Below are 26,785 nucleotides of genomic sequence, written 5' to 3'. Positions count from 1 at the left end.
ATGCAAGTGTGAGTCAACCAACCATTTATGTACATGTGTCAGTGTTGCAGTAAGTCTGGCTGAACATAGATAACTGTGTCATCGACATACATCTGTACCTCACACCCTGTGCATACGAAAGGTTACAGTTGTAAGAGTACTGATAATAAAGAATTCCATAATTCAATTTTATGTGGTACACAGGATGCCACATTTATGTAATTTTTTTCTTTGACAATTTGCGTGGGTACCTTGCAATGTCATCCCTTTGGTGCTCTACGTTCTTCCAGTCTTCCTGCCACCGTTGTTGGCAGTAATCAGATTCACATGCTCTTATTCTCTGTAGGATAGCCTGGTTTTCACAACTCACTTGCAAAAATTCTTCTCGTCTCCTTTCTGCGTTCAGACTGCTGAAAATGAAAATGATCATTAACCTAAAACACACAATGGGATGCAGAAATATCTGCAGTGGGTTGTATGATAGGTGATAGGTTTTTAATCTTGAAGGGCAACTTTCAGGTTAATTTAGATTTGTCACTACATTTACACACAGTAGGGTGAATCTCACAAAGCCTGTCAAACTGATATCAAAATATTATCTACCTCATTTGATTGTTTTTTAATTTAAGTGACTGAATAGAATGTGAAGTTTTATTTTCTGATAAAAGTATTATAGTAAAACAATTTAAAATAACTTTATTTCAATGTTATGGTAGCAAGATCCAGAATAATTCTCATTACCGATATGGTAAATGACAAACGGAGACCATTAGTAAGAAAACTATTTTTTGATTTTTTTTTTCATTTACACAAATAAATACATTAAATGAACAGTACTGCACATCAAAATGTATATTTTATATATTTTAAATTCCATTTTAAATGAATTAACTCTCATTACCGAAATGCAATGTGTATTGTAGAGTTCAATTTTTCAAATGATCTCTTTGTTATAGATATATTTTGAACAAAACCCACTCATGGGGCACAGTTAAGGAACATATTATAACAAAATGAAGAAATTTTTGTCTCTGAGAAATAACATCTTTACAATATCTATGCATTTTTATGCATTACGGTAATGAAAAGTATGTTACGGAGAATGAGAATTTATGTTACGGTAATGAGAATGATTTCATTTTACCAAATGAATTTCAGATACACACAGGAGAGGTGTTAAATTGCTAGTGTCAGGGGATTTACCAGAGTGGCCAGTCAACAACCAAGCACTTTTACCATCCAAAAAATCACCAACAAAGCAACCTTTGTGGGCAAAAAACATCAAAAGAGTACCTTTCGAGAGCATTTCACTGGGCTTACAAGCAGATACCTTCCTTCGTCTGTGTTTTGTTGAATTAGAACCCATGACACCTCCAGAATGCTCAACAGTGGTGTCTGGCTTCCCAGATCCACTCTTCTCCACACTCCTGATTGGTTCTCTACCAACAAATACCAACAAATTCTTTGGGCATTCCTGTTCATTGCTGTAGCTGTTTATGATCCAATCAGCAACATAACCAGACAAACCTCAAGCTCCAGAGTGGGCACCAACAACTACCACTCTGGAAACACAGCAGCAAGATTTAACAGATCTCAGAGTCAATTCAGTTTGCTATGAGGGCCTCAGTCATGGCCACTGACTTCCTTTTTCAGCTCCTTTCAGTGACCATATTTGAATACTAAAATCTAACAGAAGTGTTGTGGTCGACTTACAAAGCCTCAAACACCTATCTTCACTGTGTGTGCTTGTCAGCCACCTTCCCTTACCTCTGATACCAGTTCTGCATACTTTAACTTTCAAAGGCTTTCTCCAAAATAGACAATGTGCTTACTTTCCGAAAAAAAATGTCATGTCTGGTCTCAAAGCAGTCACATCCCTGACCCATATGTCTCTCCAATTGCAGTGGCATCCATGGCCCTAGCTCTCTCAGTTGATCTTCTTCTCCACATCATGCCAGTTCATCCATTTTCCTTGTTTTGCTTGTGGCATTGCTGTTGAACGTCTAGTTTGCTCCTCTTGTTCTCAAAACAAGCTGGTTACCATCTGTCTCTTCTCCTGTGCTGTACACTTCTAGTACCCCACACTTTCCAACTGGTACCAAGACCAAACTCTTTTCTTCTTTTCTGCTCCTGCCCAACAACATTGTACCACCTCCCTAAATTCGTCATGTTTTTCACAATAGACGGAATCACCTCGCCATCAATATACAACTTTTCTTCCACTAGTTTCCCTCTCCTAATAGATACACCTGTACATTTGCTAGGTTATATCCTTGTTATCCATTTTATCATTCAACTTGGCCTACGGGTACATGGAGCCAGCGGATACATGGCCACAGGTACATTGGTCATGTCACCCACATAGGCTCAGATGGGAGGTATCTGAGTGCCCATATAGGCTCAGTAGGGCCACATATGCTCAGATGGGAGGTATCTGAGTGCCATCCTCATGAAATTAAAACAAACTATATAGAATAATGGATCCGGACACATTTCGGTAATGAGAATTCACTGTGATTTTTGGTTAAATTGCTATGAAATAGTGTAATAATAATAGTAAAAAACATCTGTCCCTATAGTATTCTTTACTGTCTTTGTAGAAAATATCATAGTTACTATTAATAAAATATTTTTTTCAGAAAATAGAACCTGGACATGTTAACCACAGCTTTATGAGAATCACCCAGTATTGCTCAGAAAGGAAATAGAAAAATGTTTATGCATGTTTTAAGTAATTTATGAGGCCTACGACAGAAAATTGGTTGAAAAAGGTTTTTTTTAAGCAGTCATTTTAAACATTCTTTTCATGACATAAAAAAGTACAACTTAGTAAAAAATCAGATGACAGAAATACACCATGTCAGCACATTGCCTACCTAACCACGGTAATATTTACGGTGTCCATAGCCTACATTAAGCTAGCTGGCTATGTAGAAACTGACTTGTCAAAATACATGACACTGAGAATGGAAAAGGCTGTGATATGTGTTGCTACCTAATAAGCAGGGACGAACCGTGTAATTTGTACAGACAAAGTTATAAGCTAAGTGACAATCAAGGTAGTCTGCTGTTGTGGGAGACCATGGCTATCGTTAGTTAGCCAACATTAAAAGTTGGATGGGAGATCATTTCTGAAGCATTTTCTGCTATATTACCTGAAATTCTCTTCCCAATTTAAACAAATTAATGAAATGCTCAGACATAAAAAATATATATCAGTGTTTCCCACAGAATTTAATTATATTTGTGGTGGTAGGTTTGCAGAATTAACTTAAATGCAACAGTTTTTTAGCAAATTAGCACAGCGTGGTTATGATGCTAACCAGATTTAAGCACAATTTAGTACAACCTGGAAAACCATTGTGTGGTGGTCAATGTTGATATTGTGGTGGGCCGCCGCAAATAAGTCAATGTATGGGAAACACTGTATATATATCAGTCATATGTGGAAGCCGCTGGGCAGTAAAAAGCCCATTCAATAATTTTGGAGGACACGACAAATGAGCTTTGTGGCTTGCTTTATTTAACATGGTCTTAGATACCATGATAGAGAATGAGAGGGCAAATAATGTAAACCAAGATGAAAACTTTGAAGTCTAGCCTTTATTTTAAACGTCACTTTTATTATCTGTAATGAGGCAAAATTGTCATGCTGTTCAGTCAGTACCATGAACAGTGTAGAGTAGTTTGAAACATCTGTGTGTTTCAGTGTAGCCAGCCCTGGTTGAGCTATAGACCAATCCGGCGGAATCCACAGCACCATTCCATCGAGAAAATTAATTCATAATTCACCATGTTTAAAGTAATAACAAAGAAAAGAATGTTATATTTTTTTTAGTTGAGGGGAACCCTTTTCAAATTAAATAAATTTGGTCAATCCTCTGAGCTGGTTGTAATACGAGCTGTTTTAAGTCAATCTGAGTCAGTCTTTTTCTAGTCTGGAAAATATCAAACGTGTTTGGGGTTATTGTAAGTCATTTAATGTTGTCTCAAATAGTGATAGCAATGACCTGCCCATATACTTCTATGGGCCAGATGTACATACATTTGCGAGCACAGTTGAATGAAGTTAACTGATGATAACATCAGAATCAAACCTTTAGCGATCATGAAATATTACAAGTAATAAGTAACAAGTAACAATGATACAATATATGGGAGATAATGGGAGGGAGATTCTACTCAAACTACTTGTGCACACTACTTGAGTAGGAATGTTTAAGTGGATAACGTGAAAGTAAAAGTAAGACATTTGAAAGACTAAAGAAAAGTTAAGTTTGCTTTTCATATAGTGCAAAAATGCCAAACTGGTAGTCTGAAGAGTGCAAAGACCGCAAAACAGATGTGCACTTTCATGGGCAGTTTTTGTACAGGGGGAATACCTAATTAGGTGCATTTTACGCTTCTCCTCCCATCTTTTAACATGAAACTCCCACTTTCCCCTCACCCTCCTCTGACACGGGAAAACACAATTTACCATATTCAGCTCCTGCGACAGGCAGGCTGCGGTTTTACCCAAGTGCGGCCTACTGTATTTGTACATACCTCGCCATGTTTTTACGTGCACATTGCGAAACAAACAACAAAAAGTGTTAGTATCTGGTGCATCTAAACACTTTACCTTCACCTGCTCATGTGGTTGGAAAGGACTGAGAACCATCACAGGCTTTGAAAGCAAGTCTCCTTCAGTGATGAGAGTGAGTAACTCCCTTGCCAACGAGTTAAATGCTTTTTATGCACGATTTGAAGACTCATGCACCCTTACTATAGAAGCGGATGAGAACGATAGTGAGGAAACTCCATTCAATGTCTCCGAGTATGATGTGAGGAACGTGTTTAAAAAGGCAAAGTGCAGGAAGGCTGCAGGACCAGATGGCATTTCCGGGTGATAAGATGCTGATAATGGAACTCTCTTAAAAGGGTCTATAGAACCAACAGGTCCAGAGATGATGCCATCTCCAACCTCCTGCACACCACCCTAAACCACCTGGAGGGAGGAAAGAGGAAGTATGTGAGAATGCTGTTTATTGACTATAGTTCAGCATTCAATACCATAGTCCCCCACACTCTGTTTACAAAGATGAAGGCTCTTGGATTAAACAACACCATTTGCAAATGGATTCACAGCTTCCTCACTGACCGATCACAGGGGGTCAGGGTGGGTGATCTGACATCTGACACTTTAACCATCAGCACAGGTGCCCCCCAGGGCTGCGTTTTGAGTCCTCTGCTGTATAACATCTACTACACCCATGACTGCAGAGCCAGGAGCAGTCACACCTCCATCATTAAATTTGCAGATGACACAGTGGTGGTGGGCCTGATCAGCAACATCAATGAACAGGCCTATCTGAACCAGGTGGATGAGGTAGCACAGCGGGTCAGTCCAACAACCTCACTTTGAATATCAGCAAAACAAAGGAAATGGTGGTGGACTACAGGAAACAACAGAACAGAGCTTACACTCCACTTAAGATCAGTGGAGAGAGTCACAAGCTTCAAATACCTGGGAGTACACCTCACTGATGATCTAACATGGACTGTTAATGTCACAGTCAGGAGGGGTTATTGTCATGATTGTTGGGTTTTGGGGGTTTTCCATGTATAAATGTCTGATGCTGGTTGAAAATGCTTATTTGTGTACAATGTGTTCCCTGTGACGGGACGTTTTCCTGCTTTCTCATGTGGAACACTGTGATTGGTGGATGGATTAATTGGACTGGGGTGTGTGAGGGTTTGTGATTGGGAGAATTGGGAGGTAAATCCTTTTTATAGGAGGGGACGTTGTAGAGAAAACGGGGTAAAACCCAGGGCTGGCCTGATGACGCGACCCCGAAGCAACAGCTGATGCGAGGTGGACTGCTGGATGACTGACCGCTGACGGGTTGATTAAGAGGGCGCAAACTACCGATCCATGAAGGAAAGTAACCTTTGCCTATCTGTTGTCTTGCTGTGTGAGTGGGCCATCGGTCATCTGTCCAAGTTTTAAGAACTGTCCTTTTCCCGAGGGGTGCCGACTTCCTGGAGCTGTGCAGCCTGACTGAAGAGAGGAGACAGCTGATATGCGCGATCGTACGTCTGCTAAAGGAAAGTAAAACAAACATCATTCTTTCTTAGTGTGGATGGGCCAGCTCAAGGGCTACGAAATATTAAAACGTTGTTCTCTCCCCGAGGGCGATTGCTGTGTGGAAGATCGGGCCTGCCGACAAGGAAGTCTTCTGCGCGTTTTGAAGAGCAGTCTGAGCGTGCCCTGACATCACTGGCTGCAGGGAGGCGGACTCCACGGAGACAGCACTGCTACACCACCCAGTGCATTGTGGGATTTGTTGTTTTCTTGGTCGGCGAGGAGGGTGCCGCCGACCAATGTTATTTCTCTGATCGGGGGCCAGCAACACGCAAAAGCGGAGGGGGTGTGGACTGTGTCATGGTGAGCCCTCCCTCCTTATAACTGTGTGGGCCTATTGCACAATTGTCTACCTGTGTGGCAATGAAAAAACAAACTGGACTGAAGTGATTTATTGTGTGCTTATTCCCAGTGTTGGGAGGGTTACTTTCAAAACGTATTCCGTTACTGAATACAGATTACATGCCCAAAAATGTAATCTGTAACGTATTCCGTTACGTTACTCAATCTGAGTAACGTATTCTGAATACTTAGATTACTTCCGCATTGAATTGCATTTTATAAGTGTAGGAATGCGCCATCAAATCCTGCTTAGGCCTACTAAACAGGCCTATTCTGGTGTGTTCTTCTGTTCCAAATGGCTGAAGTGTTAGGCCCACATAGGAGAATGTAAAGTCAACTAAGCTACCTGATACAACTTTAAAATTGCAAGGTGACCACTAAAACTACTGTACAGCAGGCGACTAGGCTAATTAAAACAAACTAAATAAATAGGCTACTTTAAGGGCGTAGCCAGAAAATATATTAGTGCCTGTGAGATTTTTCGGTGGCATCAACCCAGTACAAGTGAGGGGCGCATATGACAGGTGGAACGCAAGTGACCTGTAAATGTAGTGTTTACATTTACAGGTCATTTGCGTTCCACCTGTCATATGTCATATATCTAGGCTACTGTATATCAGTGCTCTCAAAATGAACATGATTGCGTAATGACAATCAAAAATCGCACGTTAAAATATGCTAGCCTACTCGCAAGAATAATTCTTCAGAGGCTGCACCATATAATTCATTTTAAAACGTAAATGTAGATCTAATTAGAAAAAAATAAATAATCCATAAAGCTATTTTAAGTTAGAATAAAAAACTTAGAATGCAGTGCCTATTTTAGAGATTGGTTTAATTGTAGGTCTAAATCAACACGTGAACTATAGGCTCTGTTTATTGATTAGCAAACTGTGTAACCGATTGGCCGAAGTAGCCTGAGCTATTAATACTTGGGAAAATATCCTTTGAACAGACATCAGGAACCGCGATCAGTGAGGAACAGGAGTTAGCCTACCTCCACTTACTTTACTCCTCCGATGACGCGTCCATAATGCGCGCTGGCTGCGTTTTGAGGCTAGTGCAAGACGGCGGGGCTTGGATTTAAACATGGAAATCATAGATTGCTTTCAGGAGCTTCTGGGAAATGGAGTTGCCTTAATTTATTTAGAGAGTGAATAAACTTATGAAACAGAGAAGTATCGTCATGTAATCCATTGATTTTAACAATGTAACTGTATTCTAAATACCAACTATTTAACTTGTAACTGTATCGGAATACAGTTACTCATAATTTGTATTCTGAATACGTAACGCCGGTACATGTATTCCGTTACTCCCCAACACTGCTTATTCCTATGTGGCTTTATTGGTGTTAAACTTTTTGCTATGCAATTCTGAATGGTACATACTGGAATGCTGTGAATAATATTGTGTTTCTACTAGTGCTAGCCTGTGTGTGTGTTGGTAATGCTATTCCCTTTGCTGTGATTAGGTGTGTGGGCTATATTATCTTAAGAGTCCTGTGATGTTTTTCTTGTTGCTCAGAGTTAGGCTCCTAGTGGCTTAAACTGGTATTGTGGGCACTGTGTGGGTGATATCCTGGACCTTAGCAGAGGGTGGGCTCGGGCCTGACACTGTGTACACTTAACATCTTCTGCCTGCTCTGCATGTATGCTTGCTGCTGCTCCCTTGTAATAAATAACTGTAAATTTATTCAGTGTGGTGGTTGTGTCTCAGAGAGGTTCGAATCTGCATTGTTAAGAGTGGCACGACATTAACACCCAGCACACACTGAGGAAATCTAGGCAAAGACTTCCTACGTCAGCTGAGGAAGTTCTAAGTATCAGCACCCATCTTGAAGGCCTTTTACTTCTCAGCTGTGGAGAGTGTCCTGACAAGTAGCATCATCACTTGGTATGGGAACTGTACAGCCTGTGACTGCAGTGCCCTACAGAGAGTGGTGCGATCTGCCGAGCGTACCATCAGCACCTCTCCCTACCCTCAGGGATGGATTACTGCACGGGCCTACCGGGCCCAGGCCCAGGGGCCCAAGGGGTCAGGGGGCCCTGAAGCCCAAGCCTTTGCATGGAATCATTGCCTCAATATCAACAAATCAGGATGTAGGCTATGAATCTGATTGAATTTAGTATTGGCCATGCCCAAAATGCACCAGAATACAGGAAATCACATCAAACAAATTAAAACATTTCTGGGGGAGGAGCCACAAACCCCCCCTCCCACATATATGACAATAAGTGGGGGTCCCTTAACTCATTGAGTGCCAAAATAATATTACGTTTTTCCTTCCCATGCGTTGAGTGCCAAAAACGTAATATTACGTTTTTAGCTTTTTTTTTTAAATTACGAAACTAGACACTCTAGCACACCTTATGTGTGATTTTGGGAACTCTGTGATGAATGGAAATTAAATATATGACGATCGTGAAACTCCAGGCCATTTTCGTGGGTCTATCACTAGGTGGCAGTCTCGCCAGGTCTCGTTGATCACTTCCCGGAAGGTTTACACAAGTAAGTAACAGGCAACACTTCATATTTCATGAAAGACATTATATATCTCCATTTCTAGAAAAAAAAAGCGATTTTGATGAAAACTAGCCACTGTTTAGCTTGGGATTTCTCAGGAACAGAGGCGTGTAGAAATACACGGTTTGCACCCACCGAGAGCTTAAAGTCTCATATTTCTGTAGTGTAAGTAGGTACTGCTGAGAAAATAGTTCCTCAAAATGTAATGCGATCATTGAAATGCAAGGATAGAATAATGTTAGAAATAAAACTATCAACAGACATTTACATCGATAGTCGGGCGTTATATTTGCCTCGTTATATTACTTGCCTGCGTTATATTTGCCTCGGGTGTACTGTGGAGTGGGTAAGGCTGTTTTTAGTGGCAGGCTAACACATACTGATATCACACTTGCTAACTTGAAAATGAGGTCCTATGTCCAAAATCCTGAACCATCTCTTTCAGGTGATGCAGACCACAAGTACTGCTACTGCTTCAATCACCCTACTGTGGTGAGAAGCAACATGCTAGTTCACTGACGTAAGCTTTGCAGATAAACTCAGACATGTATTTTGATTACAATGATGGGGTTATCCGTTTGTAAAGTGACTATTTGACAGTAACAATTTGAAATCAGCTCTTTGCCAACAAGCAGTACTTTGTGGGCAGTTGTGGGAAAGTTTGCTTGCTAACATAGGTTGGCTGGCAGACACCTCGCAAATAACCTCAGCCTTATTTTCTGGTTACAATAACTAGGTCATTGGTAAGCTACTGTGTCTTTTACAAAATCTAAGTAGGAAAAGGCCAAACAAATAAGATTAATATTTCAGCATAGCTGTCTATAGAGTTCGCCATTCTGACTACTGTTTCGCTGCTGAGTGACACAGATACAGAGGATGCACAACTTCAAAAGGTTCACGCTGGCGTCGAGGCAACGGCGTAGTCATTGCGTGGAGTCGACGCAGAAGCATGAAACAGCCTTAAGGCAAACATGAGGGGGATCATGGCACCCCTTCCCCACCACTCAACTTCCGGTAGGATGAAAACAACTTTTTAGGATCACTTCTCAACCATTGCACGGTAGATCACAAAACGTTTGTAGTAAATTGGTCACTTCCAGGCGCATAATCGTAGCCTATGTAATTGTAGTGTAGCGCCACCTACTGAACGCCATCAGAGTAAAATGTAACGTACCAGAAAGTAAGTGCTTCCAATGTATAAACCAGAAAAAAATAACTCACACATCAGATATGTGCATTTGACACCCACACAACCACATGTGGGTGCATTGTTGGCTTCCAAAATGTCATGGGTTGCGGACCACAGGTGCTTGGGCCCGCCATTGTTACAGTTACAGTATTACAGTACTATTGTTCAATACCCCCAAGACTGTTGGTAAGTAGCATATATACTTTGAAAGATATCCACCACAGAATGTGACCCTTTGACTAGTTCTCGGTACCAGGTCCAAGACCTGTATTCCTGGGGGGAATGGTTGAATCAACATCCCCTGAACTTGGTGGGGGATCGTTGGGGCCAGGTAGGCTTTCTCTACAGGTCTCAATCTACATTTCCAAACTGATGAAAAACATATGGATTCCTTAATATTGTTTTAGTTTACTATTTATTATTTGCGTCTGCCTCTATTTTCCAGATCACTCCCCACTAAGAGGTTTGATTGACAGCATGAGAACAAGAAAGGGGAGACAATAGTTTTGATCAAATTTCTTTCTTTTCTATTGCGGAGCAAGATGGCTCTGTTACGTCATGGGCATAAAGTACGCTCTGAGCCAGAGCAGACGGCATTCTGATAAGCCAATTCACATTGATTCTATGAGCCCATATTATTACAGTAGGTAAAGTCAATCATGCTTGACACTAATTGTAATAGTTTCTATGCTGTTAAAAACTTTCAAACTGTCCTGCTTTGCAACTATATGTACATGAAAGGAATGCTAGAGGATCACAGAAACTTGGAACATGTCCAGACATGTTAAACTTGATTTATCAGAATTTCTGAAAGCTTCCTTATATAGCTAACAACATAAATTGAAGGATTTTTTTTTTCAGGTTTGGGGGTGCTCTAGCACAGTGATAGCATTGACATATGGGTGTAGTGCCCACAGGGACCTATACGTGTCTGAAGTCATTTCCCAACATGAGCGTCGGAGCCACTTTTTATAATTGTTAGTTTGGACCCCCCCACTTTTGCCATGCAAAATATCAGTGCTGTTTTAAAACTGTTCGTGTAATATCTCCGACCCTCCGACTGTTCGTGTAATCCATTCCACTTGATTACAAATGCTGCAATGCTACAATACACACACACAAATGAGCGGTCAAATTCTAGCTACTGAGGTAGCCATACAACCCCCCACCCCCACCCCCCACTCCGCTCAACTGTCCCACCCACTTTAAAAAAGCTTCCGACGCCCATGTTTCCCAAACCCAGCCCATCTCTCTCTCCCACCTGCTTCCTGTCTGATCTCTATTGTCCCATCAATAATGTCGGGAAAAGAGTCATGATACTGTAGGCCTATAGCAATGGTTGGGAGCATATAACATAATCATCACATCATATGTCAGCTTCAAGTTGATTTCCATGGTTTGATGCTGAGATAGTGACAGGATTCCCACGGGTCATGGAATTTCTGGAATATCATGGAATTTTGGAAAGTCTACTCCAGACATGGAAAGTCAGGGAATTTAATCATTTTAGGGGCAAAGTCATGGAATATCAGGGAATTTTGTCTAAAATGTACTTGCCAAAATACATAATTACAAATATATTTCCACTCAGTATTGGTGTTATTAGCTTTACTGCTTGCTTGAGTAGTTGTGGTTAGTCCAACTTTGTTTATTCAATGCCCATTTATTCATCTCCCTCTCTAAAAAAGTAAAAGATTCTTGAATGCTACGTGACCGTTCTGAAATCTTTGGTCGGTATATTGTACCCTTCATTATAGTAGGTCATGGAAATTCAGTTTTTTTGTCAGGTGAAGTCAGGGAAAGTCATGGAATTTTACATTTCAGTTAGGGTGGGAACCCTGTAGTGAGAACTGTTCTGAAATACTTTTAAAGGAACCATATGTAAGATTGTGGCCAAAACTGGTACTGCAATCACTTTCAAATTACTGAAGAGCGGTGTATCCCCCCCCCCCTCCCCCCTGACTCGAGGTTGCCAACCCTGATGGCAAAACACTACTGACTTTGTGATTAGTAGATAGGTGGAGGGTGGCGCATCAGGCCAAAACACAACATGTCATGACAAAACATCAACATCAACAACAGTTGAGGGCTGCAACTTCACTTTTTAAATGACAATATCCTGGCTGGACTACTGTTGTCAGTGATATAAGTATTTGAAATTAACATGATTTCTTAATGTCTAGTGACATATCAGGGCCATTTTATGATTAATTGAAATATTTTTCTTACATACGGTTCCTTTAAAATAACTGTATCTTCACCTAAAACACCAACCTGTGTTCAGAGTAATAATTCCTGTGGTCCACCAGTCCCCTTGACCGCATAATATCAGCCAATCTGGAGGAGAGGAGACGGTTGTCCCTCTCAATAATGGCAAGTTTTTCCTCCTGTAACTTCTCACAAGAAAAATAAATCACTTGTGAGGCTTAATACAATATTGCTTGCAATAGAAATTCAATCAAAATTACAAAACTCTCGCAACACTATTTTTACCAATTACCATCCCAACCTTTTAAAGATATAAATGCTGTTAAGGGTTAAATCGCGGTTAAGACTAAATTCATTGCTCCTACCTGTAACTTTTTCAGTTTCAGCTGAACATGCAAGGGTGTCTCAATACCTTTGGTGTCAACAACTGATTTTGCATTTTTGACCTGTATTGAAATATTTGAAAGTATTAATATGTACCACGTCACTATACACAGATACACAAAGTTGCTTGATGGTCTTTTGGGCCCCCAACCAACCATCGACTTCAATGCAGTGCTGCCACCGTCGACTTCAAGGCACCTTATCCTAACCCTAACCCTAACGCCAGGCAGCGCTGCCTTGAAGTTGACGGTGGGGGCCCAAAAGACCATATAACAGCAAAGTTACCTTACTGCGGTGCTCTTCATAGTATGTCTGGTCCCATTTTTTCTGGAGGTACTTATTAGTAGAAGGTTTAAGTGGCTGGTAGGCTTTGTGCATGTCTGTTCCACTAGTGTAACACTTGTTTCCTGTGAATCCAAAGCCCTTTCGCATAATAGGATGTATAGAGGAGTCTTCACTGGTCTGCTGCCCTTGTTGCTATAGTGATAATGAAAAGACGTGAATTATTTATGGTTGTTTCCCACTTACTTGCCGTGGATAAAGGACAGAATAGACTGAGCATACTTACCTTGTTATTCAACAAGAAATAAACAGATAAAATAGATCTAATCATCTAAAACACTTTGCTAAATTTGATGTTAAAAAAAATAGCCATAAAAGAGCAAGATGTTTACCCAAATGAAGTTTTGCATTTTGGAAGACTGCATTCTCCTTTTGTGGCTGATCAAGTTACCCGTGTTGTTCTTTCAGAGTGTAATAATGTTTTTCAAAGGAGGAACAGCAGCATTATATATTTTAATGAGTAAGGAAATATTTGAGTGCATTATCAAATTTCAAGATTTAAGATATCATATTTAGTGAGTATATGACCGTGGTGGTAATGACGTAATAACCGTTTTTATTGTTGCAGATCTTCAAGGCACTTTGCAATATAAAAAAATGTGGAATAATCATTGCATTTAAGTATGCCCCTTGATGCCTCAACATTTTAAAACTGCTTGTTTCTTTCTTTCTTTCTCCAGTCTTGGGCGTTGAATTCTTAAATAAGTTTGAATAATTAGTCCATTGGTGTTATTTGATAATAGGACTATTTTAGGTTATGTTCACGAAAAAAGCATGTGTGTTCACTGTGTACTGAGTGTGTTTCACTAATTCACGGATTGAGATAAATGCAGAGACCAAATTTCACCACAATGTAGCCAACGTGTAGCCTATATTATTATAAGTTATAGGGATATTTTGTAAGCATTTATTTACCAATGAGAATAGCCTAGCCTAATGTTATCCCTTTGCATCTCTCCACAGGGATACAAAGGCTAGGGTTGAGTGATGTTTTGTATCAAAGAGGGATGACACCTTAGACTTATTTTATGTGGCATTTTCAAAATGTGTTGGCTATGCAGGTCATGTGACGCCTCTTCCGAGACACAGGCTCAGTTACTTTGCCGTTATTAGTTAAATCACAGTCAGTTTTCAAGGGTCAGCCCATTACCATGCATACACCACTCATACATTTTCTCATTCCAGTCTATTAATGCACTGAACATTCATCTCTCATGATTTCATAGAAAGACAGAGCAGGAGGTTGCATATCAGGAGCGTGAAGGAGTTAATCTTGTATTTACATGTCACCTGTACTATAGTCTTATTTAATATATGCATATAGGATTAATATTCTGCTGATTTGTCTTTCCATTACCCCACAATCCCTCTGTCTTTCTAGGAAGATGTTAATGTTAACAGCAGAAGGAAAATTACTCTGCAGGCCCTTCCCATCTTCCTGTGGGAAGATGGATTCTTTAAGACCTGGAATGTAAGTTTTTGATTAACCCATTGGCGCTGGATGCTGCATGACGCAACATTGACCCTCCTGCTGGATGCTGCGTAGCGCAACATTGACCCTCCCGCTGGATGCTGCGTAGCGCAGCATGCTTTTTATTTCATGTTTCTAGGTGCTACAGAGGCTTAGATATTACATTTTGGTAGACGTTGACAATTTTTAGTATGTTTTCAGAAAACCCTCAGGAAATAAGGTTATTTAGTCTAGAAAGCCATAGGATTCTATAGGCGTTTTTAGCAGGCATTTTAGGAGTAAATGGGTTAAATTGTGTGTCCTCTTTCACTCTTTCTTCTTTTTTTACTTTGTCTTCCCTATATATCTCTATTTCTATTCAGCCCTCTCTGATACTACCTTGCAGTCAAAAGACAACAACCACAACCATCTTCCTACCAGAATAGCAATTAAATCATACTACAGTAATTCACCAAGAATGTCATATTTGGGAATTTTACCTTAACTTTTTATTCACTGGTATTTCATATTATATTAAATACACATGTAGTGTTTTTCATTGACTACTCTACTCATTAACTAATTACTGTCATGTTCTTCAGGCAGAAGAAATTGACCTGCCAGACTTCTCCGATGCAGCTGTAGCTATTCTCACTGTCTCGGGTGATACAGACTCCCTTGTGAAGTTTGGTCCTGCTATCCATTCTATAGTTCTTGACGGAGATATTGTTGTGTGTGATATAGCAGAGTTGACAGAGACGTTAATTTGGCTATTTGGCTTAATTTATGCACTTCATCTCGATTATCCAAAGCAATTGTCCTACACATTTAATTTCATTCAAAAAATTATAATGGGTTTGGAAGACCTGAAGCCAAGGCCGTAGTCATGATGTCAACATTGGGGGGGACCAAATCTGTAATGGGGTCTGAGGGATCCCCAAACAGAAGCCCCCCCCCCCCCCCCCCAATGTATACTTTAAAAGAAATTACAAACTAGAGTATCTTTTGATAACCTCTATATTACACAGAATGTGGTTCTTTGACTTATTACTTACACCTGAAGATTTTTTTAAACTAAGGCTTAGACTCATAGGTTTGGAGCCTAATAAGATTTTGTCTTTTAATTTAGATTTTATTATGCTGGCGGCTAATCACACAATTTTAACGTAGTTTGAAAGGGACAGGATTCAGGAATAGGCTACTAAGACAGGCCCCTCTTCTGTCTGACTCACCTCATGTTACCCCTGTATGCATTATAGACTGGCTTCTGACAGAAATGACGTTTTGTGCCAACATGTAGAAACACTAGGCCTACTACAGCCTTTAATTGGTGAATGGAGGTGCAAATTCCTTTCTTTGGTTATTGTCCGCGATTCACATTAACTAGGCTATCACGTATTGTAAACGTCGCCAAATTTGATCACGTTTTGCCTGCATGGATGCGCGATTGAGTACGCATCATATGCAAGATGCAACAATAATTTCTAAGAGGCCTATACACGGTAATTTCTGGCATTACTACTAGCATATGAATGCATTAAAGACGTGAAAGAAATGACACAGGCTTGCACAAATTCATCATTTAAAATGAAACTTTTCACTTTCGCTATCATTGCGAGAATAGGCTACAATATGGAAAATGTTCCCTTTCAGTCTGATCGGCTCCAAACATGTATGGGATTTCCTTAGCCTGTGCTACACCTTTCCAAGAAGTTTTGTGAAAATTGTTCCGGTAGCTTTTGCGATATTGTTGACAGCCCTACCTCACCGCAGTAGGGTGCAGTAAATGGAAGCTTTTGATAGATCACGCCACTAACGAAAAACGGAAAATCACCAGGACAAATCACTCAGGGGTGTAGGCTACTCTGGAACCATAGGTCACTAATTTGTACGTTATTTACGTTTGATTACATTTCAGATACGTGTTGGTTTCCTGTAGGCCTAGTATAGCGCTTTATTCTTTCTTTATTTTTCTATGTCCGAATATTGGGGGGGACATTTTGGTCATATTTGAATATTGGGGGGGACACGTCCCCCTCAATGTCTATGGTGACTACGGCCCTGCCTGAAGCAGTTACCTCCTAGACTGCTGCTTAGCCTTAAAAATAAATTGCTGATGATGGATGAGTAAGCATTCTGTTTTCCAAATCTCATGGTTGGTACTGCCAGCATGTTAATACTCAAGCAAGCAATGCTTACTTTTCACTTTTATTTATGTTGGCCTATTATTTTGTTATTTGAGTATTATTACCTTTGTTGAAGTGGTAAAAGGTTGTTATTTCTTTGATGTTCTGTATTAACCGCATTGCTGGGGATGTTGTTCTGTTAGAATTCTAATGGAATTCTTAAATAAATGGAATCTGCATTGAAATTGTCTTTTGAGTAGTTTTTTATTTGAATCATACAAATAAAATATCTTTGATTTTGAGGTAAATAGTAAACCTAAACAGTCAAAAAATGTGTTTCAATAGAGTGAAGTCAACTTAAAAATATAAGAGACTGAAGTGACAATGTTTAGGTTTGAGAAACTGAATGAGTCATGGTGATAAAATGAATATATTATTAGGAGTGATAACTTAAAAACATCAACTCCATTTTCAGTGTCAATTTTGTTAGTTTTAACAATGGTTTCAAAATGATCAGGTTCATTGAACTTATCAACGATTTAAGTAGCGATTACTTAAAATGTTTGTTTGTCAAATTATTATGTTTCAGTTCATCAACTTCCTAAACAAATGAGTGTGAATAACTTTTAGTTTAGAGTAGTAATTACTTAAAATGTTTGTTTGTTGAAATTATTTGTTTTAATGTTGTTCATTTTCTCAAAGATTTGGAGTCTTAAGAGCTTGTCTGACTAATGTAACAATAACTTAAAACATCTATTTCTCACATTATTCTTTTTAATTTTATCCTTGTCCTTAAAGATTTTGAATATTTAAAAAAAAGTCTCATTTTAAGTAGAAATTACTTAAAATATTTTTTAACATAGCTAAATATTTTGAGGTAATCAGTTTCATCAAATATTTTGAGTTCATTGAACCTGTTGGGGTTTACAGTGTGGCATGTGAGCCAGTAGCCTGGGCTATTGGCTCAATTGTTAGTGCCCGCCTCCCGATCCGAGGTGCTGCTGTTTTCGCGGGTTCGAGTCCGGGCGTGTGCATGGCTGAATCGCGCAGGTTCAACACAACGCAGGTTACATTAGTGCCGTGACCCGGATCGGGAGTGAGGTTTAGGGGGGGTTAGTGTAACGGATGCCAGCTAGCTTAGCTGTGCTTGTGGAACGTTGGTAAACCTCACTCCCCGACGCCTCAATAGTGCTGCTGGCATGCGAGCCAGTAGCCTGGGCCGTTAGGGCGCTCGCCTCCCGATCCGAGGTGCTGCTGTTCGCGGGTTCGAGTCCGGGAGTGTGCAGGGCTGAATCGCGCAGGTTCAACACAACGCAGGTTACATACATAACTAGATGTACTTTCAGTTATTTTAGTTTCCTATTCTAGACATGTTGCAGGTCAGAATGTCTTGATTAGTCCGTTCTTTTATGCTTACATCACATTAACATGGAGCTGAACTGGGGTCTGTGTATTATTTGCCAGAAAGACACCTCTGAACCCCTGAGATGTCCCTTGCAGACACCAGGAACAAGTGGTGATAAATCTGATGCCTATAGATAATTTCTTGCTAATGTCGAGCAATTCAGGGCGATTGACAATCTTCCAACTAAACTGTATTTTGGGAATGATGAAACTGCTAGCAATTTTGCTTCACATTCTGCTTCTTGGCACAAATCTTGTCACCTAAAGTTTAACAATTCAAAGCTTAAGAAAGCGACAAAGAAGAAAGTGGGAAATGCTGTTGAATCTGGAGGGTGAAACCCAATGAAACGCCAAAGACTGGATGTTCGAAAGTGCTTCTTCTGTGAGGGTGGCATAGATCAAGGTGCTCTCCATGAAGTATCAACATTTGATGCTGACAGGAACATCCGAACCATGATCACGGAACTTAAGGACACAAGGCTTATGACAAGGATAATTGGAGGAGATTTAATTTCAATTGAGGCCAAATACCATTTACCATGCCTTGTAAAATTGAGAAATCACTACCGTGGACTCACTAGTAAGAGCGACCAATGTCCAGAAAACATAGATGAAAAAATGAATGAGTCTCGCGTTTTCATTGAACTTCAGGACTACATTGAAAAAAGTGTTGATTCTGGAGTCCTTCTCTTTATGCTATCTGAGCTCCACTCTTTGTATGTAAATCGACTTCAGGAACTGGGTGTCAGGAAGCAAATCAACAAAACCAGATTGAAAAATAATTTGCTTCAACGCTTTCCAGATGCACAAGAACAATTTGATGGAAGGAATATAGTTCTTGTTTTCGAGGAGGGCATGAGAAATATACTAAGAGAAGCTCTCAGGAAGAGGGATTTTGATGAAGATGCTCTTATCCTGGCAAAAGCTGCGAAGATTATTAGAAATTACATATTCAACCACACAGGCTTCAAATTTACTGGCTCCTTCCCAGAAAGAAACCTCACTTCCTTCAAGCCTAAAGTATCTTATCTCGATGATAATGAATGGCTCCAACTTGAAAGATCAAGAGAAATGTGATTCTCAGGCTTGCCTCACAATGGGACAAGGCATTCTTTATAAGACAAAGAAAAGGGCAACACCCACTGCTAGGATGACCAGACACAGCCTTGAACGTGAACCACCACTCCCTATTTGCATAGGCCTTAATGTACATGTACAAACCAGAAGAAAGCGTCTGGTCCAGCAATTAAACCAAATGGGTATTAGCATTTCATATGACAAGAGTTATTCAAATTGAAGACTGGCTTGCTAAAGCCTCATGTGAACGCTTTGAAGTTGACGGTGTTGTGGTTCCAGCTTGTCTCCGGAAAGGGCTCTTCACAGTTGGTGCCCTTGATAACCTTGACTATGATCCAAGTTCAACCACTTCTGTAGGCTCCTTTCATGGTACTGGAATCAGCATGTTTCAGTTACCAACTAAGGATGACTGTGGTGTAGAGACCACCCATTATGATACAGTACCACCTTTTGAAAATAAAAAAGAAGCTCTTCTTGACACTTTTGCCATTGTCCCCGCTGTAGCTCTGAAAAATACTTAATTACCAGTGTAATGTAGTTACTGCTATGGGCTTACTGGATTATGCAAGAGAAGAGGAAAACAACTGGGTCAATCATGCACTGCCACTTCTAGAGAAGACAGAACTGGCCAGTGATGATGCAATTGCATGGTCTGCATATCATGCTTCTCTGCAACCACTGGTGGAAGACCCCCCAGCAAAATGTGCACTACTTCCTCTGTTTTATGAGAAATCTGCCAATCTGACACAGCCATGGTTAAACATGGCATGAATGTTCTTAGACAAGCTATTGAATTTCTTAATCCTGGACAAATCCCAGTCACTACATTTGACCAACCTCTTTTCGCTCTGGCAAAGTTAGTGCAATGGAAATGGCCAGACACACATGGTGAAAGAGTTCATGTAGTTATGCTAGGTGGATTACACACAGAAATGGCCCTTTGGAATACACTTGGTGACCTCTTAGAGTGCTCTGGTTGGACGACAGCACTCACTGACTCAGAAGTAGCATCTTCTGGAAAGGCTGACTCATTTCTGAAAGCAGCACACCTAACTCGCACCAGGCATGCCCACCAAGTCACTCTACTGTCACTTCACAATCCTTGCTGACCCCAAAGATGAAGATACCTTTATCACTTGGAGAAATTACATTCTGAAGAAGAGTCCAACTTTCATGTATTAGGATCTAACACTAAGATATGAAACCCTCATTCTCATTTTTGTCAGAGCTCACAGAGAGGAGAACTTCCTTCTATATGTAGAGGTTTTAGAAGAACTCATCCCTCTATTTTTTGCCTTGGACCATACAAACTATGCAAGATGGGTGTCTGTCCACATCAGGGACATGAAGTCTATGCCCAGCACCATCAAGGATGAATTCGAAAAGCATTTACACTGGGTTCTCTCAAAGACATACAACAAGTTCTCTGCAATACCTTTCGATCAAGCTCATGAACAAGATAATAAGATTGTGAAAGGTTGCGGTGGTGCAGTTGGTCTCACAGAAAACCCAAATGCTTTCAGACGATGGATGATCTTTGATGAATTTGAAGAGGACTTTCTTCCTGAACATGACAAAGATAATCCTAAGAACTTCCAGCATCATGAACAGTGTCTCTCCACGCAGAAGACATTTCAAAGACATGTAGCCAACAGTTTGTCACAAAGGTGCTTACTGAGCGCAGCCAATCCATCCATGATCCAATGAAGAGGAATTCATTGCAACTCTTCAAGCAAACTCGACGCAAGACATTACCTAAACATGGGAAGAAGATTAAAATGCTCCAGAACAATGTGACACTCTTTGGTCAGCTGTATATTGCAATGCAAAGCCGTGAGAGTGATTTGGATGAATTCTTTGCACATGAAGTACAGTCCTTCCCTCCTTCCCTCTCTGACTTTGGAAAGCTTCACCTGCCAGGCACAAAGTCTGACTTACTTCAATGCATTGAGCATCCTGGGCAATAACAGCCACCCTCATGCTTTGACTGCAAAATCTTGGATGGAGCGGTCATTGTCCACAGTCTGTCTACTAATACAGTGAACACATTTAATGAATATGCAAGTAATGTTTTCATCCCTTACTTGCAGAGGCAGCTACAGGATACACAGAGGTTGGATATTGTATGGGATACATACATCTCGGACAGTTTGAAGGAGTCCACGCGTCAAAAGAGAGGTCAAGGTGTATGCAGGAAAGTGTCTGGCCAAACAAAGCTGCCAGGCAATTGGATGGATTTCCTACGTGATCCAATGAATAAGAAAGAGCTTTTCGCCTTTCTTACATCTAAGACTAAAGAGTTCAACTGGCCCTCAGATAAATATCTTTATATCACATCAGGGCAAGCTTTATCTTCTTTTGGTTCCAACAGCACCATGAGCAGTTGCAATCATGAAGAGGCAGACACCCAGATTGTGGTTTATACAGTGGCGTAACTATAGTCGGTGCAGCAAGTGCAGTCGCACCAGGGCCTGTGACCCAGTGTTGTGCGTGAACAAGTTCAAAAGAACGCGTTCATTGAACACGCTAATTTTTTCGTGAACGTTGAACTGAACGCAACACATTTTTTAATAAAGAACTTGAACGTGAATTAGTTCACATTATGTGTCATGAATGGCAGACATCACTGTAAATGAACGTTGGAATTTGTTTTCCATTGAAAACTGAGTGGCATCTGTTTTCTCTTTTGAAACGCAAAGAGAGAAAGTTCCTCCCTCCTGTATTCTCGCTGGTGCCGCTTAAATTATGTATCACCAGACAGAAATGGTTTTGACGTTGTGTGCGCAATGCATTGCGGGCAACGTAGTCTCCGGCTGAGAATAGTTGAATAGCATACTGGCTTCCGCACAACGTTACCCGTGATGAATAGACCGGTTTCAGGTCCCTAGCAACCGTCGTTAAGGACGAACTCGGAGGACAAGCAAACCCAGAGCCGTTGAAAATTTTTAACTTTTGGCAGAGAAAAGCAGACGGAAATTCCCCTGTGTGGTACAGGAGACATTTCATTTTTTGTGATGTGTCCGTTCAAAGCTAAAAAAAATTAAAACGCCAATAAAGTAGGCAGGCCTATGTGCTAGACATTTGGATACGAAGCATGCATTATGAAACTACGAAGTTATGCCACAAATGTTATCTTCATGCTCAAGAGGAAAAACTCAAGTCATGTAGGCTAAATAACATAGGGTAGGTAGTGACGTTAACGAAGTGTTTTTTTATTATATTCCTCAGCATATCATTTTAATGAGAGACTTATGATCCATGAGAACGGAGGCTTACGTTAGCCTACATTTCACGCAAATGACAGGGTAGCCTAAAGTTAAAGTTGACACTCCATTTGAGTTGTTTGTTTTTAGAAAAGAAGACATGGGCTTGCAAGTAACGTTATTGCATAGGCCTACTTTAAGGTAGCCTAGCTTATAGCTAATCCGTCATAGGCTCCTGTCCTGTCAGTTAACATCCAGCACAATGCATTTTGTGCATTGTAACGTTATTTCAGTCAATCGTTCAATGTGTGGCCAGCATAGGCTACTTTATCAAAGTAATTATCCTCTGACCTCAGGGGGAAATGATTGTCCACCCCTGTCATTATGTATCCTTTGAGTAGGTAATGTTCTCACTAAATCTAAACTAATTGTTTCTGCAGTCGAAGCCCTAACGTTAACATTAGCTTAAGCCTAACCTAACTTTACAGTGACTGGCCACATTAGCCTACCTTCCGTAAAACCCGTTGCTTTTTCATAGGTAAATCCGCTACACCTCTAGATGAAAACAATCCAGACTCGGCTACACCGAAATATTTTGGCAATATGTTTTTATTCTTCATCTTATATCAAGTTCAGCCAGCTTGTTTTCTATGCGCTGTCAGTGTAAACAACTAGTGCTTGTCCTCCGAGTTCGTTCTTGACTACGGTTGTTAGGGACCTGAAACCGGTCTATTGCAGCAGATCGGGGTAGGCATAGCAACGCCGCGTAGCAGGCAACGACGAGAGCGCGGAGGGCTGGAGGAGCGAGAGAGAGAGAGACAGACCAATGACGAGAGAGAAAGCGCTGCAATTTAAAAAAAAAAAAAATGGCTAGTGGAAGTGATGGCACCCCACATAGCAAAATTTGACCGGCCCACCTCTGGCCCACTACCTTGCCTTAGGGTAGTGTGAGTGTTGGCCCACTTCTGGCTTGGTCCCTGGCCCAAAAATGGCCCAGACACTGATAACTGACACAAAGAATTTGCTCTGGCCCAGGTGTGGCCCACACACAGTAAAATGACTCTTATTGTTTCTCTTGGCCCAGTTGTGGCCCACACACAGTAAAATGACTTATTGAGTGTTGGCTGAGTGTCGGCTGGGTCCCCGGGCCTGTACTGGCCCACACACTATAAAACTGATCTGACTGAGTGTTGGCTGAGTGTTGGCTTGGTCCCCGGGCCTGTACTGGCCCACACACTATAAAACTGATCTGACTGAGTGTTGGCTGAATGTCGGCTGGGTCCCCGGGCCACATGTGGCCCATTAACTACCAAAAGTACTTGAAAATAAACAGAAATCCAGAACTAGTATTTAAAAGCACAAGTTACTTTTATTAACAAGTTTAACAAACACAACCTTGCAAATAAAACAAACATTTTAAAATTATACAAGCTTTTACATATATATACACTTTAGAAATTACACCAGTTAAAATATACAAGATACTTTTATCTACAAAAATCTACATCTTTCATTAAAAATAAAACATTTTAAATTATATAATGATTCAAAGAAATAAATTATTCTAAATTAACATAGTTAAACATTTACAGAAATATTCTGTCTCTCTCCCTCACTCACATACATACACTTTTCTCTAAGAGTTATTCCATGGTCAGTAGTTGTGGGTTGTGAGTTAAGTGTAGTGTTAGTGCTTTAAATTCTGTATTTTGCATGTACCATGACCTACTCAGCTACAGACACACACACACACACACTCACTCTCAAGTATTTTTCAACAGCAGCAACCTTTGCCACCTGCCTTCTCTTTCAGCAGCACTAGCAGTCGGGGGGTGTCTCCAAACTGCATTAAGGTATAAAATAATATATTACAAGATCATTATGAGGTCTAAAGCAAGATTTCAACATGTCATTTGTCAGAGAAGTTCTATTTGTCCACTCAAATATACGTACTGATAGCCACCTCAGCTCTCTCAGTTGGGGGTTGGTCAAAGAGTTCTTTCCATCCATCCTTCTCAATTTGAGATGCATGGACAGCATGTCATCTTAGCAGGGGGAAAAAACATTAAACCATTTATCCTTTACTGTCTGACAAAATATTACTAAAGCCCAGTCTTGCGACTCTGCAGCTGTCTTGGTAACACCTCCCTGGTAGTTATTTTGGGCAAACAAGACATTGTGTGGTTGTTAAATGATAATTTATTACCAATGACAATTACCAAGCGCAAAAGATATTTGTCAACACATATACACACCTGAAGCACAAGAGCTTGTTGACTTCCTTCACAAGAGCCTTGTGGGTGCTCCAGTTGGCCATGCAGTCAACAGCGCATTCCCCACTCCTGTTCTTTTCTGACATAATGGATGAGGCAAACCAAAATCTAAAAATGACACATCAAAAAACACAGGCCTAGATGAAAGCTGATTCCTATTATTTGGCTCATCTAAACAAAAATGTATTACATCAGGGTTGCCAACTCTCACGCATCTGGCGTGACACTCACACTTTCAGCACCAATCTCACGCTCTCACGCACGCTCAAGAAATGTCACGCCAAATCCATAATTTTTTTTTGCAATCCGTTCATTTTTTGTTGATGACTAGACTAGACCACAGCATTGTTTCTAAATGACAGGATACGAGTTTAAGGCATAGATATGTCTAGACCAACAGCAGGTAGGTCTAATATCCGCCTACAACGTTCTCAGCGCAGTTTTCTCTGATTCGCTGACCAGGCTATTTTAATCCGGTCCGCGGCACCTTCACGGAACATGCTGCTTTAGACATGAGGCAGACCAACATAAATTGTGGCCGCCCATTCTTATAGGAACTACTCGCGAAGTAGCCTCACAGACATCACATGAAATAACTTTTTCTCATCTTTTATAAGGTGCTATGGCCGCTATTTGCTGCGATAAACGGTTCGCGAGAAAAATAAATTAACTTTCAAGAAATAATCATATTAGGCTACTATAGCTCTGCGCTCATTTCAATTCCTATAGGAGGAATATCTCACAAACTTTTCGTTCCACACATGACAAACCGTAAACATAAACAGCAGACCTTACCGAACACAAAGGTGTAATGCAATCCCCTGTACAATAAGCCGTTCCAGAGTAATCCGGTTTTGAAATGGTAGCAAATTTCTATATGGTCTCCAATTTTGGGCTTTAAGTGTCTTAAAACTGAGCTGTGCTTAAATACCTACATATGTGTAAATATTAAAATCAGAGGATATATAGCTCATGGCTAAGAGTTTGTGGATGTAGTAGCCATAATGATTTGTTTTCACAAAATGCTAAGCATGCATGTATTTAAGTGTCTTAAAAAGTGTGCTTATATTGGTCAATGCATAATTTCATAACAGGCCAAATAGAAAATAAATGTTAAATGTTAAATATACTGTAGCCTAAACATAATATTAAAATCAGATGATGTAGGATAGTATAGAGTTAGATAAAGTTGGATGGCTCCAGAACTCACACCAGTGGATTGGGTCTTAAAGGAGCCACACGACTTTTATGACACTATAGCTGTTCTGTTGACCTTTAGATTTTTTGCTACTGGGCATGAAGGGCAGGCCAATTATGAGTTCTGTCCAACATTGATGGTAGGTTTAGAAGAAAAGTCACCACATTTTAATCATATTGCAATACCAATAACCGTGATCATTTTGGTCATGATTTTTCATCAAATGTTCATACTGTATCTCTAGTGGCTGGTAGACTTTGGAATCCACCAGCCACAATGGTAGGTGGAAAAAAATATTTTAGGCTATTTGCATCCCTGATACATACGTACACTCATACACACATTCATAAGTCTCAATCTGTCAATTTCTTTCCACAAAACTCGCCAGAAGTCATAATTTAAGGGGTTATTTTTCATTTTTTTTCTACTAAGCTACTACCTTTTTCAGGTGGGCAGGGGGGCCCTTTTCATGTCTGTGCCCAGGGACCCAGTGGCTCATAATCCTTCCATGCCACAGGGTTAAAACACTGGTCTTGTTTTCAAGTGCAATCAATAATTGTACATTTTGAAGAAACTTAAATCATGGATTATACTGTACATAGCAAAAAAGTCTGGGGACAGACATTTTTAAAATTAGGTTTAGGGAAAAATTTAACGCACACGCACTATGACTTCACAAAATCTCACTCCAGCCAAACACCCAAAGTTGGCAACCCTGATTACATATTCTATTAAATCAATGTACAACTTACCAAGAACTCTTCATGTCTCCTGTTTTACCAACACAAGAAATGGTTCACAAATGTAGCTTTCTTCATCCAAAGGATTGCAGGTCTCTGGTAAGTGTTGCCTGGATTCAGAGGTGTACATTTAAATTAGTTATAGCCACAATTAGTAGGCTAATGAAGGGGCCTAGTATGTGTTCAAAATTATTAACCCCAGCTTTACATGACCAGGACA

The 26,785-nt window shown here is 40.3% G+C and overlaps 1 protein-coding gene across 1 annotated transcript; it reads right to left on the bottom strand.

Moving 5' to 3' along the window:
• Positions 1-193: 193 nt before the first annotated feature.
• On the bottom strand, positions 194-13,130 carry LOC143109663 (uncharacterized protein CFAP97D2). Its single transcript, XM_076272453.1, has 4 exons — positions 13,038-13,130; positions 12,734-12,814; positions 12,435-12,553; positions 194-386 (listed from the first exon to the last, which is right to left on the bottom strand). Exons 1-4 carry the CDS (start codon positions 13,128-13,130, stop codon positions 194-196), a joined length of 486 nt encoding a protein of 161 aa, XP_076128568.1.
• Positions 13,131-26,785: the final 13,655 nt, after the last annotated feature.

The sequence above is a fragment of the Alosa pseudoharengus genome, unplaced genomic scaffold, assembly GCF_046254945.1.
Source record: "Alosa pseudoharengus isolate Yale_2024_CS ecotype anadromous, Long Island Sound unplaced genomic scaffold, YU_APseudo_1.1 YU_APseudo_1.1_scf_10, whole genome shotgun sequence".
In the NCBI taxonomy this organism is placed as follows: Eukaryota; Metazoa; Chordata; class Actinopteri; order Clupeiformes; family Clupeidae; genus Alosa; species Alosa pseudoharengus.
This window is presented reverse-complemented; position numbering and strand designations above follow the sequence as displayed.

What these genes read in the sequence shown, in the direction of transcription:
- LOC143109663 (XM_076272453.1), bottom strand. Translation starts at nt 13,130, where the DNA reads ATGCACAAAGCCTACCAGCCACTTAAACCTTCTACTAATAAGTACCTC. An exon ending in ATGAAGAGCACCGCAGTAAG is followed by an intron (nt 12,815 to 13,037) that starts GTAACTTTGCTG and finishes ATTTCAATACAG; the next exon opens with GTCAAAAATGCAAAATCAGT. An exon ending in AATTATTACTCTGAACACAG is followed by an intron (nt 387 to 12,434) that starts GTTGGTGTTTTA and finishes CATTTTCAGCAG; the next exon opens with TCTGAACGCAGAAAGGAGAC.